This window comes from Procambarus clarkii, chromosome 21, assembly GCF_040958095.1.
Source record: "Procambarus clarkii isolate CNS0578487 chromosome 21, FALCON_Pclarkii_2.0, whole genome shotgun sequence".
In the NCBI taxonomy this organism is placed as follows: domain Eukaryota; kingdom Metazoa; phylum Arthropoda; class Malacostraca; order Decapoda; family Cambaridae; genus Procambarus; species Procambarus clarkii.
In genome coordinates, this window is record NC_091170.1 from 10830831 (window position 1) to 10845271 (window position 14441).

A 14441-nucleotide genomic window follows, 5' to 3' on the forward strand; every position below is an offset into this window, starting at 1 on the left:
TTATTCGGGCAATCCCAGTCATAGGGAATCATCTATTAATCTAGTAGCTCAGACATTTTTTTCGGAAGAGTATTTATCTTCGTTTAAGAATGACGGCCAACGAAAATACCACCTCTAATCTCCTGCCATTCCTCGCAGCTGTGTCGAAGATCGATCCCATTAAAATCTCTGTAGTTCATCTTTTGGAAACTATAGAGAAAGACGTGCACGATCTTCATATTAATGAAGAGCAAACAGATACTTCCGCCAACAAAGCAGATCTTGGAATTTTTTGGGCACTAACATTGTCCTCATGCATGGGATCGAAGTCGGTTAAGATGACGGGTCGTTGGGAAAACGTCCTGTGGATAATCATCGAGCTTGTTTCTCACTGGCGGCCTGAAAACAACAAGGATTTAGGATATTTAGTTAATGATTTATTGAAACCATGGGTTCTCAAAATGTTCACTGATCAAAAATTGTGTCCCAACCCATACCTGCGTCTGGAAATGCTTCGATTCATTTGCATGTATCCAGATACGTTCTTGCTGGACGCCTACTCCGGAATGCAAGTTGTTGAGGGATTGATCGTCAATAGCCTGTACATGGAGCTGCAACACCTGGAGCAAGATGACTTAGAGATGAACCTTGCTTATCCTTTCATCAAGGTATTGGAGAAACTTAATGAATATGGTCATACACGTGCACTTGCAGCTGCAGCCGTGCAACAGGTGACCTGTCTGAAGATTGGACCAGAAGCATCATTTTTCAACCACATTGTGCAGCTGTTGGGGCAACACGCAGAAGCATCGCGAGTGAATTACCTCAGCAATTTAGATGTTGTTGAAACTATTTCGTCGTTCTCGGACATTATTTCCTTATTTGAGCAGCTGGTGGTTACACAATACACAATGACTGCTTATGAAGTTCCCGGCTTGGCTGAGGCCGCTGCAGGTTCCCTTGTTGCTATTACTTCTTCTTTAGTTGCAACGACACCGACGTTACGACATAAAGCTGGTAGCAGCCTCTTTTCGCTCTTCACTCATTTGGATGACGTTTACGAACTGTTATCAATTACAGACAACTCGTCTATTTTTCAAGTTTTGTGTCTTAACCACGCTCAGCTCCTGTCTTCCCTTAACAAGCAGGTAGCAAAGTGGGGATTCTGCTTCGACTACTTTCCAGAACCTCATGAGGAGTCAAGCGAGGACTGCCCGGAGAAGTTCATCGACAGCTTGACACAGGCAGTGATGAAGGCGCCGGTGTTGTTGCATTCCTCCAAGATGGTGGTGGATGAATCAACGCTGATCCACCTGCTGCTGGTGTCCCCCACCGACCCATTCACGCGGTTCCCTCTGGACAACGGCTCATACAGTCGCCTACCCGAGTTACAAGCTGAAATTTTTGCATGGAGAAACTATTCACTCGAAAATATCGTTATCTATAGTGACGTAAACATAAACAGCGATGAGATTAACAGAGAGATCGATAGCAGAAGCGCTGGGAACGTTGATAGTAGTACAGACTACATGAACAGCATTGATGTTAAAAGTTGCGACTGTGAACTGCAGAAATTGCTTTTGCAGTTTTACAGTGTCTAATAATTGACGCACTTATATATATATATATATATATATATATATATATATATATATATATATATATATATATATATATATATATATATATATATATATATATATATATATGAATTGTTAATCACAATGTTATTGATTTAATTATGTGGAAGTTTTTAAATTAATAAAATTACAAAATAAGATTTGTTGTCATTGCCACCAACAACAAAAAATGAATTTGCTAGAAAAATTAATAATTTGGTTTATTGAAGAGCTCTTATATGAGAACAATGAAGGTAAATATGTATTTATCTACACAATTGAGAGAATTGTTGTGTAGATGAGAACAATGAAGGGAAATATGTGTTTTTATCTACACAGTTGAGAGAATATTTGACTATTTGTCCATCCAAAGTTATGGGCTAGCCGCATACAAATATGCATGGGACCCATCTGTAGTACGAGATGATACCTCTATCAATTATAAACACCCTTATGCCTTTTTCATAACATCATTGTGATATATGGCATAGGATTAACAGTAGTATAAGATGACTCGACTCAAGTTCTCAGTATTTTACTATTAAATTTTTTTGTCCGTAATTATTTCCCATGGACCTAGGCAGGGGTGTGTATTTAAAACCCATCCTCGTGTTTAGATATTACTTTTTGTAATTATGTGGACCATCGAACATACATAAACTTTATGTACAATTATATAGTAGAATTTGGTACTGTTGACTATGGAAAGCATTAATGCTGACCACATCACACACGAGAAATTGAAGAGACTACGACGTTTCAATCGTCCTTGGCATCAAGGGCCCCTTCTAACCGCTCCTCTAACCCTGTAGGAAAACCAAATATTTGTTTCACTGGTAGGTAAGGGTAGGAAGGCTAGTTCTGCTGCATACCTAGTTCCTTCCCTTTGCAGGCTGGGTCTCCTGTCTTAGACCTTCAGCCGGGATTGATGTTCCTTGTATGTCTCCTTCGTCCAGAACCATAATCAGGTAATTTTCTGCTTCAGATGTGTTGCTAAGCTTGGGGAAAAAAAATCGAGGGGGATCCATCTCTTATCGTCTTGTTTTGGAGTCGGAGGTTCGGGGAGTTGAGCTCGGGTTTGTGTTGTCAGCTTAGTCTGGATTTGCGTATATCCGGATAACCTCTGAACTACTCCCAGAGATCCTGTAGCTGCGGCTGCAATGTTTCATCCGTGCTGTTTATTCTCTTTAGGCGGAGGCCAGGAGAGTAAGGCAGGGAAGTCTTCAGAGCGGCAGAGTGGCTTCAATCAAACTTCATATAGGTGTGGAAATTTGTGGGTTTGTAGTACGCCTTCATGTGGAGGCGCATTGAATCAAACTTCAAATAGGTATGGAGATTTGTGGGGTTTGTAGTTCGCCTTAGTTTAGAGTCGCCAACTCATGTTGCCAATGAACACTGTTATATCCAGGAAATTTATTGTTGAACTGTTATACTCTAATGTAAATTTCAAGTTGTCGTGGGCCGTGTTTGCCCAGACAAAGCAAGTGTGAAGATGTTGCTCGCCAGTGGTCATGACGTCAACAATGTTGTCAATATATCAGTAATATATGAGCGGTCTTTATAGACAATTGCTAATTCAAAGGCCACATGCACAAACATCTCAGTGATCGCCACGCTGCTGGAAGTCTCAGTGGAGTGGGTTCGTCCTTCGATCTGAAGAAGGGTGTCTCAGCATATGGAGGAAAGCACCTACTGTAGCACCCCCAATACCATGAGCCTCTATCTTTTTAATCATTCTTTCATGAGACACTATTAAAAATCTTTCCCAAAGTACAGGGACACAACTTCACAAACCTTACCACTATCAACTGCCTCAATTATGCTGGAATAAAATAATAGCAAATTTGTTAAACGTGAACTGCCAATTGTAAACCCATGTTGTGAATCATTTATGTTTTTGAAGGTGAAGGCGGATGGTATTTGCAGTTATTGATTCAAGCAACTTTCTATCAATAGACGTGAAGCTAATTGGCCGATAGTTTGACATAAGAGATGTATCTCCTCTCTTGAAAATTGGAACCACATTAGCAACCTTCCACAACACTGGTGTAATGTAAGAAAACTCACTGACCGGCAGTTTCGTTTTTTTTTTCCATGCCGGTCAGCGAGTCGTGATTTTTTCCGTGAAACGGTGACTTCCGGTCAGTGAGTCGTGATTTTATTTCTTGGATTTTAACGGACAGTTTTTGTCCCCTGGCACTTCGCTCAAGGGGATTAAACTGCATGCTGCCGTCGCACCAAAATTTCGTTTTCTCGGTGACCCTGCACAGACATTGCTAATGGTCAATGACGTTATCTACTCACAATCTTCATTGTATTAGACCGTTTTCTGATATAGTTTATTTATTCCCATTTTCAATATTTATGTCAAGGGAATAAAGAAGCCGCCTTCCGTCAAGGCCTAATACATAAGGACGTAATTCAAAATCTTTCCATAATAAGCCCGTTTTCAGTAATGGCATATTCAACCTATTTTCTTATTGTTTCCCCATTTTCAAAAGTAAATATTTTCTAGTCAAAACCTCATATTGAATATAAGAAAAAATTCGCAGGTCTTTGAAGAGAACCATATAGATGCACCCCATGCCGGGCATACATGTCATTTCTTCCATAGAGGTGTTCCCAGATACCTATGAATGATATTGCATTTGATTTGCCATATTAGTTCAGTCGGCAATTGACACTAAGTGCCCTCGACAATCGTTCACTTCCAACTCCCTTTTCTTTGAAGAATGCCACATATGACCGGGATTCCTCCCTAGCTAAAAGAATTGGCAGCAGCAACAACCCCATCCAAGATAGATGCACCCCATCTCCAGCATACATGTCATTTCGTCAATAGAAGTGTTCCCAGTTATCTATGAATGATATTGCATTTGATTTGTAATATTTGTCAGCTCTTCAGTTCAATCTTGCTAGGGTTAGGATCCATTTAGATTATGAAGCTCAGTTTTGGTCACCGTACTATAGAATGAATATAAATTAACTAGAACGTGTCCAGTGTAGGATGACAAAGATAATCCCTCAAATTAGAAACCTATCATATGAAGAAAGATTGACAAAGCTTAAATTCCATTCTCTAGAAAGACAAAGAATTAGGAATGACATGATAGAGGGGGGGGGGAAGTAGATGGGTGAGGGGTACTTGTCAGGTGGTACAGTAGGGGGGGGGGGAGAAGTAGTTGGGTGAGTGGTATTAGTCTGGTGGTACAGTGGGGAGTGAAGTAGTCCGGGGAGGGGTACTAGTATGGAGGTACATGGGGGGGAAAGTAGTCGGGTGAGGGTTACTAGTCTGGAGGTACAGGTGGGAGGGAAGTAGCTGGGTGAGGGCTACTAGTCTGGAAGTACAGTGGGGGGGGGGAAGTAGTCGGGTGAGGGGTATTAACTGGAGGTACAGTGGGGGGGAAGTAGTTGGGTGAAGGGTACTAGTCTGGTGGTACAGTGGGGGGGGGGGAAGTAGTCGGGTGGGGGGGTACTATTCTGGTGGTACAGTGAGAGGGGAAGTAGTCGGGTGAGGGGTCCTAGTCTGGTGCCACACTTTGGGGAGGGGGAAGTAGTCGGGTGAGGGGTACTAGTCTGGTGGTACAGGGGGGTAAGTAGCCGGGGGAGGGGTACTAGTCTGGTGGTACAGTGGAGGGGGAAGTAACCGGATGAGTTGTACTAGTCTGGAGGTGCAGTGGGAGGGGGGAAGTAACCGGGTGAGAGGTAACAGTCTGGTGGTAGAGTGGGGGGGGGGGAAGTAACCGGGTATGGGGTACTAGTCGTGAGGTACAGTGGGGGGGGGGAATAACCGGGAGAGGGGTACTTGTCTGGTGGTACAGTGAGGGGGGGGCAATAGGCGGGTGAGGGGTACTACTCAGGAGGTACAGCGGGGGGAAGTAACCGGGAGAGGGGTACTTGTCTGGAGGTACAGTGGGGAGTGAAGTAGTCCGGTGAAGGATACTAGTCTGGAGGTACAGTGTGGGGGGGGGGGAAGTTGCCGGGTGAGGGCTACTAGTCTGAAGGTACAGTGGGGGGGGGGGGGGGGAAGTAGCTGGGTGAGGGCTACTAGTCTGGAGGTACAGTGGGGGGGAAAGTAGTCGGGTGAGGGATATTAGTCTGGTGGTACAGAGGATTGGGAAGTAACCAGGTGAGGGGTACAAGTCAGGTGGTACAGTTGGGGGGGGGGGGAGAGTAACCGGGTGAAGGGTACTAGTCTGGTTGAAGAGTGGGGGGGGGAAGTACCCGGGTGAGGGTTACTAGTCTGGAGGTACAGTGGGGGGGGGGGAATTTCCAGGTGAGAGTTACTAGTATAGAGGGAGTGAACGCTGCTGGTATAGATGGAGTGAGCGCCGCTGGCAACACCACCGCTGATATAGAGGTAGTGAGTGCCGCTGGCAACACCACCGCTGGTATAGAGGGAGTCAGCGCTGCTGGCAACACCACCGCTGGAATAGAGGGAGTGAGTGCCGCTGGCAACACCACCGCTGGTATAGAGGGAGTGAGCGCCGCTGGCAACACCACCGCTGGTATAGAGGGAGTGAGCGCCGCTGGCAACACCTCCGCTGGTATAGAGGGAGTGAGCGCCACTGGTATAGAGGGTGTGAGTTCCGCTGGTATAGAGGGAGTGAGCGCCGCTGGCAACACCCTCGCTGGTATAGAGGGAGTGAACGCTGCTGGTATAGAGGGAGTGAGCGCCGCTGGCAAAACCACCGCTGGTATAGACGGAGTGAGCGCCGCTGGTATAGAGGGAGTGAGCGCCGCTGGCGACACCACCTCTGGTATAGAGGGAGTGAGCGCCGCTGGCACCACTACCGCTGGTATAGAGGGAGTGAGCGCTGCTGGCCATCCACCGCTGGTATAGAGGGAGCGAGTGCCGCTGGCAACACCACCTCTGGTATAGAGGGAGTGAGCGCCGCTGGCACCACTACCGCTGGTATAGAGGGAGTGAGCGCTGCTGGCCATCCACCGCTGGTATAGAGGGAAAAAACGCTGCTGGTACAGAGGGAGTGAACGCTGCTGGTATAGAGGGAGTGAACGCCACTGGCAACTCCACCGCTCGTATAGAGGGAGTGAACGCCGCTGGCAACACCACCTCTGGAATAGAGGGAGTGAGCGCCGCTGGCAACACCTCCGCTGGTATAGAAGGAGTGAGCGCCGTTGGCAACAATACCGCTGGTATAGAGGGTGTGAGCGCCGCTGGCAACACCACCGCTGGTATAGAGGGAGTGAGCGCCGTTGGCAACACCACCGCTGGTAAAGAGGGAGTGAGCGCCGCTGGCAACACCGCCGCTTGTATAGAGGGTGTGAGCGCCGCTGGCAACTCCACAGCTGGTATAAAAGTAGTGAGCGACGCTGGTATAGAGGGAGTGAGCGCCGCTGGTATAGAGGGAGTGAGCGCCGCTGGCAACACTGCCGCTGGTATAGAGGGAGTGAGCGTCGTTGGCACCACTACCGCTGGTATAGAGGAAGTGAGCGCCGCTGGTGTAAAGTGAGTGATAGACGCTGGCAACACTGCAGGTGGTAAAGAGGGATTGAGCGCCGCTGGCACCACTACCGCTGGTATAGAGGGAGTGAGTGCCGTTGGCAACACCACCGCTGGTATAGAGGGAGTCAGCGCTGCTGGCAACACCACCGCTGGTATAGAGGGAGTGAGTGCCGCTGGCAACACCACCGCTCGTATAGAGGGAGTGAACGCCGCTGGCAACACCTCCGCTGGTATAGAGGGAGTGAGTGCCGCTGGCAACACCACCGCTGGTATAGAGGGAGTGAGCGCAGCTGGCAACACCTCCGCTGGTATTGAGGGAGTGAGTGCCGTTGGCAACACCACCGCTGGTAAAGAGGGAGTGAGCGCCGCTGGCAACTCCACAGCTGGTATAAAAGTAGTGAGCGACGCTGGTATAGAGGGAGTGAGCGCCGCTGGTATAGAGGGAGTGAGCGCCGCTGGCAACACTGCCGCTGGTATAGAGGGAGTGAGCGTCGTTGGCACCACTACCGCTGGTATAGAGGAAGTGAGCGCCGCTGGTGTAAAGTGAGTGATCGCCGCTGGCAACACTGCAGGTGGTAAAGAGGGATTGAGCGCCGCTGGCACCACTACCGCTGGTATTGAGGGAGTGAGTGCCGTTGGCAACACCACAGCTGGTATAGTGGGAGTCAGCGCTGCTGGCAACACCACCGCTGGTATAGAGGGAGTGAGTGCCGCTGGCAACACCACCGCTCGTATAGAGGGAGTGAGCGCCGCTGGCAACACCACCGCTGGTATAGAGGGAGTGAGTGTCGCTGGCAACACCACCGCTCGTATAGAGGGAGTGAGTGCCGCTGGCAACACCACCGCTGGTATAGAGGGAGTGAGCGCCACTGGTATAGAGGGTGTGAGTTCAGCTGGCAACACCGACTCTGGTATTGAGGGAGTGAGCACCGCTGGCAGCACCACCGCTGGTATAGAGGGAGTGAACGCTGCTGGTATAGAGGGAGTGAGCGCCGCTGGCAACACCACCGCTGGTATACAGGGAGAGAGCGCCGCTGGCAACACCACCGCTGGTATAGAGGGAGTGAACGCTGCTGGTGTAGAGGGAGTGAGCGCCGCTGGCAACACCACCACTGGTATAGAGGGAGTGAACGCTGCTGGTATAGAGGGCTTGAACGACGCTGGAAAAACCACCGCTGGTATAGAGGGATTGAGCGCCGCTGGCACCACTACCGCTGGTATAGAGGGAGTGAGCGCTGCTGGCCATCCACCGCTGGTATAGAGGGAATGAATGCCGCTGGCAACACCACCGCTGGTATAGAGGGATTAACGCTGCTGGTATAGAGGGAGTGAACGCTGCTGGTATAGAGGGAGTGAACGCCGCTGGCAACACCACCTCTGGAATAGAGGGAGTGAGCGCCGCTGGCAACACCTCCGCTGGTATAGAGGGAGTGAGCGCCACTGGAAACTCCACCGCTGGTATACAGGGAGTGAGCGCCGCTGGCAACACCACCGCTCGTTTTATAGGGAGTGAACGACGCTGGCAACACCTTCGCTGGTATAGAGGGCATGAGCGATGCTGGCAACACCACCGCTTGTATAGAGTGAGCGCCGCTGGACCACCGCTGGTATAGAGTGAGCGCCGCTGGACCACCGCTCGTACAAAGGTAGTGAGCGCCGCTGGCAACACCATCGCTGGTATAGAAGGAGTGAGCGCCGCTGGCAACAATACCGCTGGTATAGAGGGAGTGAGCGCCGGTGGCAACACCGCCGCTTCTATAGAAGGGTGTGAGCGCCGCTGGCAACACCACCGCTGGTATAGAGAGAGTGAGCGCCGTTGGCAACACCACCGCTGGTAAAGAGGGAGTGATCGCCGCTGGCAACACCGCCGCTTGTATAGAGGGTGTGAGCGCTGCTGGCAACTCCACCGCTGGTATAAAAGTAGTGAGCGACGCTGGTATAGAGGGAGTGAGCGCCGCTGGTGTAAAGTGAGTGATCGCCGCTCGCAACACTGCCGCTGGTATAGAGGGAGTGAGCGCCGTTGGCACCACTTCCGCTGGTATAGAGGAAGTGAGCGCCGCTGGTGTAAAGTGAGTGATCGCCGCTGGCAACACTGCAGGTGGTAAAGAGGGATTGAGCGCCGTTGGCACCACTACCGCTGGTATAGAGGGAGTGAGTGCCGTTGGCAACACCACCGCTGGTATAGAGGGAGTCAGCGCTGCTGGCAACACCACCGCTGGTATAGAGGGAGTTACTGCCGCTGGCAACACCTCCGCTGGTATAGAGGGAGTGAGCGCCACTGGTATAGAGGGTGTGAGTTCAGCTGGCAACACCGACTCTGGTATTGAGGGAGTGAGCGCCGCTGGCACCACTACCGCTGGTATAGAGGGAGTGAGTGCCGTTGGCAACACCACCGCTGGTATAGAGGGAGTGAGCGCCGCTGGCAACACCACCTCTGGTATAGAGGGAGTGAGCGCTGCTGGCCATCCACCGCTGGAATAGAGTGAGTGAGTGCCGCTGGCAACACCACCGCTGGTGTAGAGGGAATAAACGCTGCTGGTATAGAGGGAGTGAACGCTGCTGGTATAGAGGGAGTGAACGTCGCTGGCAACACCACGTCTGGAATAGAGGGAGTGAGCGCCGCTGGCAACACCTCCGCTGGTATAGAGGGAGTGAGCGCCACTGGCAACTCCACCGCTGGTATAGAGGGAGTAAACGCCGCTGGCAACACCACCTCTGGAATAGAGGGAGTGAGCGACGCTGGCAACACCTCCGCTGGTATAGAGGGCATGAGCGATGCTGGCACCACTACCACTGGTATAGAGGGAGTGAGCGCCGCTGGCAACACCTCCGCTGGTATAGAGGGCATGAGCGATGCTGGCACCACTACCACTGGTATAGAGGGAGTTAGCGCCGCTGGCAACACCACCGCTGGTATAGAGGGAGTGAGCGCCGCTGTCAACACTACTGCTGGTATAAAGGGACTGAGCGCCGATGGCATTGAGGGTGTGAGCGCCTCTTGCAACACTGACTCTGGTATTGAGGGAGTGAGCACCACTGCCAACACCACCGCTGGAATAGAGGGAGTGAGCGCTGCTGGCCACTCCACCGCTGGTATAGAGGGAGTTAGCGCCGCTGGCAACACCACCGCTGGTGTAGAGGAAGTGAACGCTGCTGGTATAGAGGGAGTTAGCGCCGCTGGCAACACCACCTCTGGTATAGAGGGAGTGAACGCTAATGGTATAGAGGAAGTGAGCGCCGCTGGTCACCACCGCTGGTATAGAGGGAGTGAACGCTGCTGGTATAAAGGGAGTGAGCGCCACTGGCAACACCACTGCTGGTATAGAGGGAGTGAGCGCTACTGGTATAGAGGAAGTGAGCGCCGCTGGCAACACCACCGCTGGTATAGAGGGAGTGAACGCTACTGGTATAGAGGAAGTGAGCGCCGCTGGTCACCACCGCTGGTATAGAGGGAGTGAACGCTGCTGATATAGAGGAGGTGAGCACTGCTGGCAACACCATCGCTGGTATAGAGGGAGTGAGCGCCGTTGGCAACACCACCGCTGTTTAAGAGGGAGTGAGCACCGCTGGTATAGAGGGTGTCAGCGCCGCTGGCAACACAACCGCTGGTAAAGAGGGAGTGAGCGCTGCTGGCAACACAACGCTGGTATAGAGGGAGTGAGCGCTGCTGGCAACACCACCGCTGGTATAGAGGGAGTGAGCGCAGCAGGCCATACCACCGCTGGTAAAGAGAGAGTGAGCGCTGCAGGCAACACCACCGCTTTTATAAGGGTATTAAGCGCCGCTGGTATAGAGGGAGTCAGCGCCGCTGGTATAGAGGGAGTGAGCGCCGCTGGTAAAGAGGGAGTGAGCGCCGCTGGCAACAGTGCCGCTGGTATAGAGGGAGTGAGTGCCGCTGGCACCACTAAAGCTGGTAAAGATTGAGTGAGCGCTGCTGGCCACTCCTCCGCTGGTATAGAGGGAGTGAGTGCCGCTGGCAACACCACCGCTGGTATAGAGGGAGTGAACGCTGCTGGCAACACCTCCGCTGGTAGAGAGGGAGTGAGCGCCGGTGGCAACACCTCCGCTGGAATAGAGGGAGTGAGCGCCGTTGGCAACTCCACCGCTGTTATAGAGGGAGTCAGCGCTGCTGGTATAGAAGGAGTGAGCGCCGAAGGCAACACTGCCGCTGGTATAGAGGGAGAGAGCCTCGTTGGGAACTCCAACGCTGGTATAGAGGGAGTGAGCGCCGGTGGCAACACCACTGCTTGTATAGAGGGAGTGAGCGCTGCTGATATAGAAGGAGTGAGCGCTGCTGGCAACACCACCGGTGGTATAGAGGGTGTGAGCGCCGCTGGCAACACCACCCCTGGTATAGAGTGAGCGCCGCTGGACCACCGCTCGTATAAAGGTAGTGAGCGCCGCTGGCAACACCACCGCTGGTATATAGCGAGCGCCGCTGGACCACCGCTCGAATAAAGGTAGTGAGCGCCGCTGGCAACACCATCGCTGGTATAGAAGGAGTGAGCGCCGCAGGCAACATTGCCGCTGGTATAGAGGGAGAGAGCCTCGCTGGGAACTCCAACGCTGGTATAGAGGGAGTGAGCGCCGGTGGCAACACCACTGCTGGTATAGAGGGAGTGAGCGCCGTTGGCAACACCACTGCTGGTATAGAGGGAGTGAGCGCTGCTGATATAGAAGGAGTGAGCGCTGCTGGCAACACGACCGGTGGTATAGAGGGTGTGAGCGCCTCTGGAAACACCACCGCTGGTATAGAGTGAGCGCCGCTTTGACCACCGCTCGTATAAAGGTAGTGAGCGCCGCTGGCAACACCACCGCTGGTATAGAGTGAGCGCCGCTGGACCACCGCTCGAATAAAGGTAGTGAGCGCCGCTGGCAACACTACCGCTGGTATTGAGTGAGCGCCGCTGGCCCACCGCTCGTACCAAGGTAGTGAGCGCCGCTGGCAACACCATCGCTGGTATAGAAGGAGTGAGCGCCGTTGGCAACAATACCGCTGGTATAGAGGGTGTGAGCGCCGCTGGCAACACCACCGCTGGTATAGAGGGAGTGAGCGCCGTTGGCAACACCACCGCTGGTAAAGAGGGAGTGAGCGCCGCTGGCAACACCGCCGCTTGTATAGAGGGTGTGAGCGCCGCTGGCAACTCCACAGCTGGTATAAAAGTAGTGAGCGACGCTGGTATAGAGGGAGTGAGCGCCGCTGGTATAGAGGGAGTGAGCGCCGCTGGCAACACTGCCGCTGGTATAGAGGGAGTGAGCGTCATTGGCACCACTACCGCTGGTATAGAGGAAGTGAGCGCCGCTGGTGTAAAGTGAGTGATAGACGCTGGCAACACTGCAGGTGGTAAAGAGGGATTGAGCGCCGCTGGCACCACTACCGCTGGTATAGAGGGAGTGAGTGCCGTTGGCAACACCACCGCTGGTATAGAGGGAGTCAGCGCTGCTGGCAACACCACCGCTGGTATAGAGGGAGTGAGTGCCGCTGGCAACACCACCGCTCGTATAGAGGGAGTGAGCGCCGCTGGCAACACCTCCGCTGGTATAGAGGGAGTGAGTGCCGCTGGCAACACCACCGCTGGTATAGAGGGAGTGAGCGCAGCTGGCAACACCTCCGCTGGTATAGAGGGAGTGAGTGCCGTTGGCAACACCACCGCTGGTAAAGAGGGAGTGAGCGCCGCTGGCAACTCCACAGCTGGTATAAAAGTAGTGAGCGACGCTGGTATAGAGGGAGTGAGCGCCGCTGGTATAGAGGGAGTGAGCGCCGCTGTCAACACTGCCGCTGGTATAGAGGGAGTGAGCGTCGTTGGCACCACTACCGCTGGTATAGAGGAAGTGAGCGCCGCTGGTGTAAAGTGAGTGATCGCCGCTGGCAACACTGCAGGTGGTAAAGAGGGATTGAGCTCCGCTGGCACCACTACCGCTGGTATTGAGGGAGTGAGTGCCGTTGGCAACACCACAGCTGGTATAGTGGGAGTCAGCGCTGCTGGCAACACCACCGCTGGTATAGAGGGAGTGAGTGCCGCTGGCAACACCACCGCTCGTATAGAGGGAGTGAGCGCCGCTGGCAACACCACCGCTGGTATAGAGGGAGTGAGTGTCGCAGGCAACACCACCGCTCGTATAGAGGGAGTGAGTGCCGCTGGCAACACCACCGCTGGTATAGAGGGAGTGAGCGCCACTGGTATAGAGGGTGTGAGTTCAGCTGGCAACACCGACTCTGGTATTGAGGGAGTGAGCACCGCTGGCAACACCACCGCTGGTATAGAGGGAGTGAACGCTGCTGGTATAGAGGGAGTGAGCGCCGCTGGCAACACCACCGCTGGTATACAGGGAGAGAGCGCCGCTGGCAACACCACCGCTGGTATAGAGGGAGTGAACGCTGCTGGTGTAGAGGGAGTGAGCGCCGCTGGCAACACCACCACTGGTATAGAGGGAGTGAACGCTGCTGGTATAGAGGGCTTGAACGACGCTGGAAAAACCACCGCTGGTATAGAGGGATTGAGCGCCGCTGGCACCACTACCGCTGGTATAGAGGGAGTGAGCGCTGCTGGCCATCCACCGCTGGTATAGAGGGAATGAGTGCCGCTGGCAACACCACCGCTGGTATAGAGGGACTAACGCTGCTGGTATAGAGGGAGTGAACGCTGCTGGTATAGAGGGAGTGAACGCCGCTGGCAACACCACCTCTGGATTAGAGGGAGTGAGCGCCGCTGGCAACACCTCCGCTGGTATAGAGGGAGTGAGCGCCACTGGAAACTCCACCGCTGGTATACAGGGAGTGAGCGCCGCTGGCAACACCACCGCTCGTTTTATAGGGAGTGAACGACGCTGGCAACACCTCCGCTGGTATAGAGGGCATGAGCGATGCTGGCAACACCACCGCTTGTATAGAGTGAGCGCCGCTGGACCACCGCTGGTATAGAGTGAGCGCCGCTGGACCACCGCTCGTACAAAGGTAGTGAGCGCCGCTGGCAACACCATCGCTGGTATAGAAGGAGTGAGCGCCGCTGGCAACAATACCGCTGGTATAGAGGGAGTGAGCGCCGGTGGCAACACCGCCGCTTCTATAGAAGGGTGTGAGCGCCGCTGGCAACACCACCGCTGGTATAGAGAGAGTGAGCGCCGTTGGCAACACCACCGCTGGTAAAGAGGGAGTGATCGCCGCTGGCAACACCGCCGCTTGTATAGAGGGTGTGAGCGCCGCTGGCAACTCCACCGCTGGTATAAAAGTAGTGAGCGACGCTGGTATAGAGGGAGTGAGCGCCGCTGGTGTAAAGTGAGTGATCGCCGCTCGCAACACCATCGCTGGTATAGAAGGAGTGAGCGCCGCTGGCAACAATACCGCTGGTATAGAGGGAGTGAGTGCCGTTGGCAAC

The 14441-nt window shown here is 53.1% G+C and overlaps 2 protein-coding genes across 2 annotated transcripts; both read right to left on the minus strand.

The window, feature by feature from the left end:
- Positions 1-2357: 2357 nt before the first annotated feature.
- LOC138367052 (uncharacterized) lies at positions 2358-10566 on the minus strand. Its single transcript, XM_069328447.1, has 3 exons — positions 10470-10566; positions 8441-10339; positions 2358-2404 (listed from the first exon to the last, which is right to left on the minus strand). Exons 1-3 carry the CDS (start codon positions 10564-10566, stop codon positions 2358-2360), a joined length of 2043 nt encoding a protein of 680 aa, XP_069184548.1.
- Positions 10567-10646: 80 nt separating this feature from the next.
- Positions 10647-12329, minus strand: LOC138367053 (nascent polypeptide-associated complex subunit alpha, muscle-specific form-like). The gene has a single exon (XM_069328448.1). The coding sequence runs from the start codon at positions 12327-12329 to the stop codon at positions 10647-10649; it is 1683 nt and encodes a 560-aa protein (XP_069184549.1).
- Positions 12330-14441: the final 2112 nt, after the last annotated feature.

Bases quoted from the DNA above. Each gene is read 5' to 3' on its own strand.
- LOC138367052 (XM_069328447.1), bottom strand. From the start codon at position 10,566: ATGGTGTTGCCAGCAGTGCTCACCTCCTCTATATCAGCAGCGTTCACT. The intron at 10,340-10,469 runs GTAGCGTTCACT...TTATACCAGCAG, and splicing joins CGCTCACTTCCTCTATACCA to CGTTCACTCCCTCTATACCA. The intron at 2,405-8,440 runs GTGGTGTTGCCA...GTTTTCCTACAG, and splicing joins TCACTCCCTCTATTCCAGAG to GGTTAGAGGAGCGGTTAGAA.
- LOC138367053 (XM_069328448.1), bottom strand. From the start codon at position 12,329: ATGACGCTCACTCCCTCTATACCAGCGGCAGTGTTGCCAGCGGCGCTC.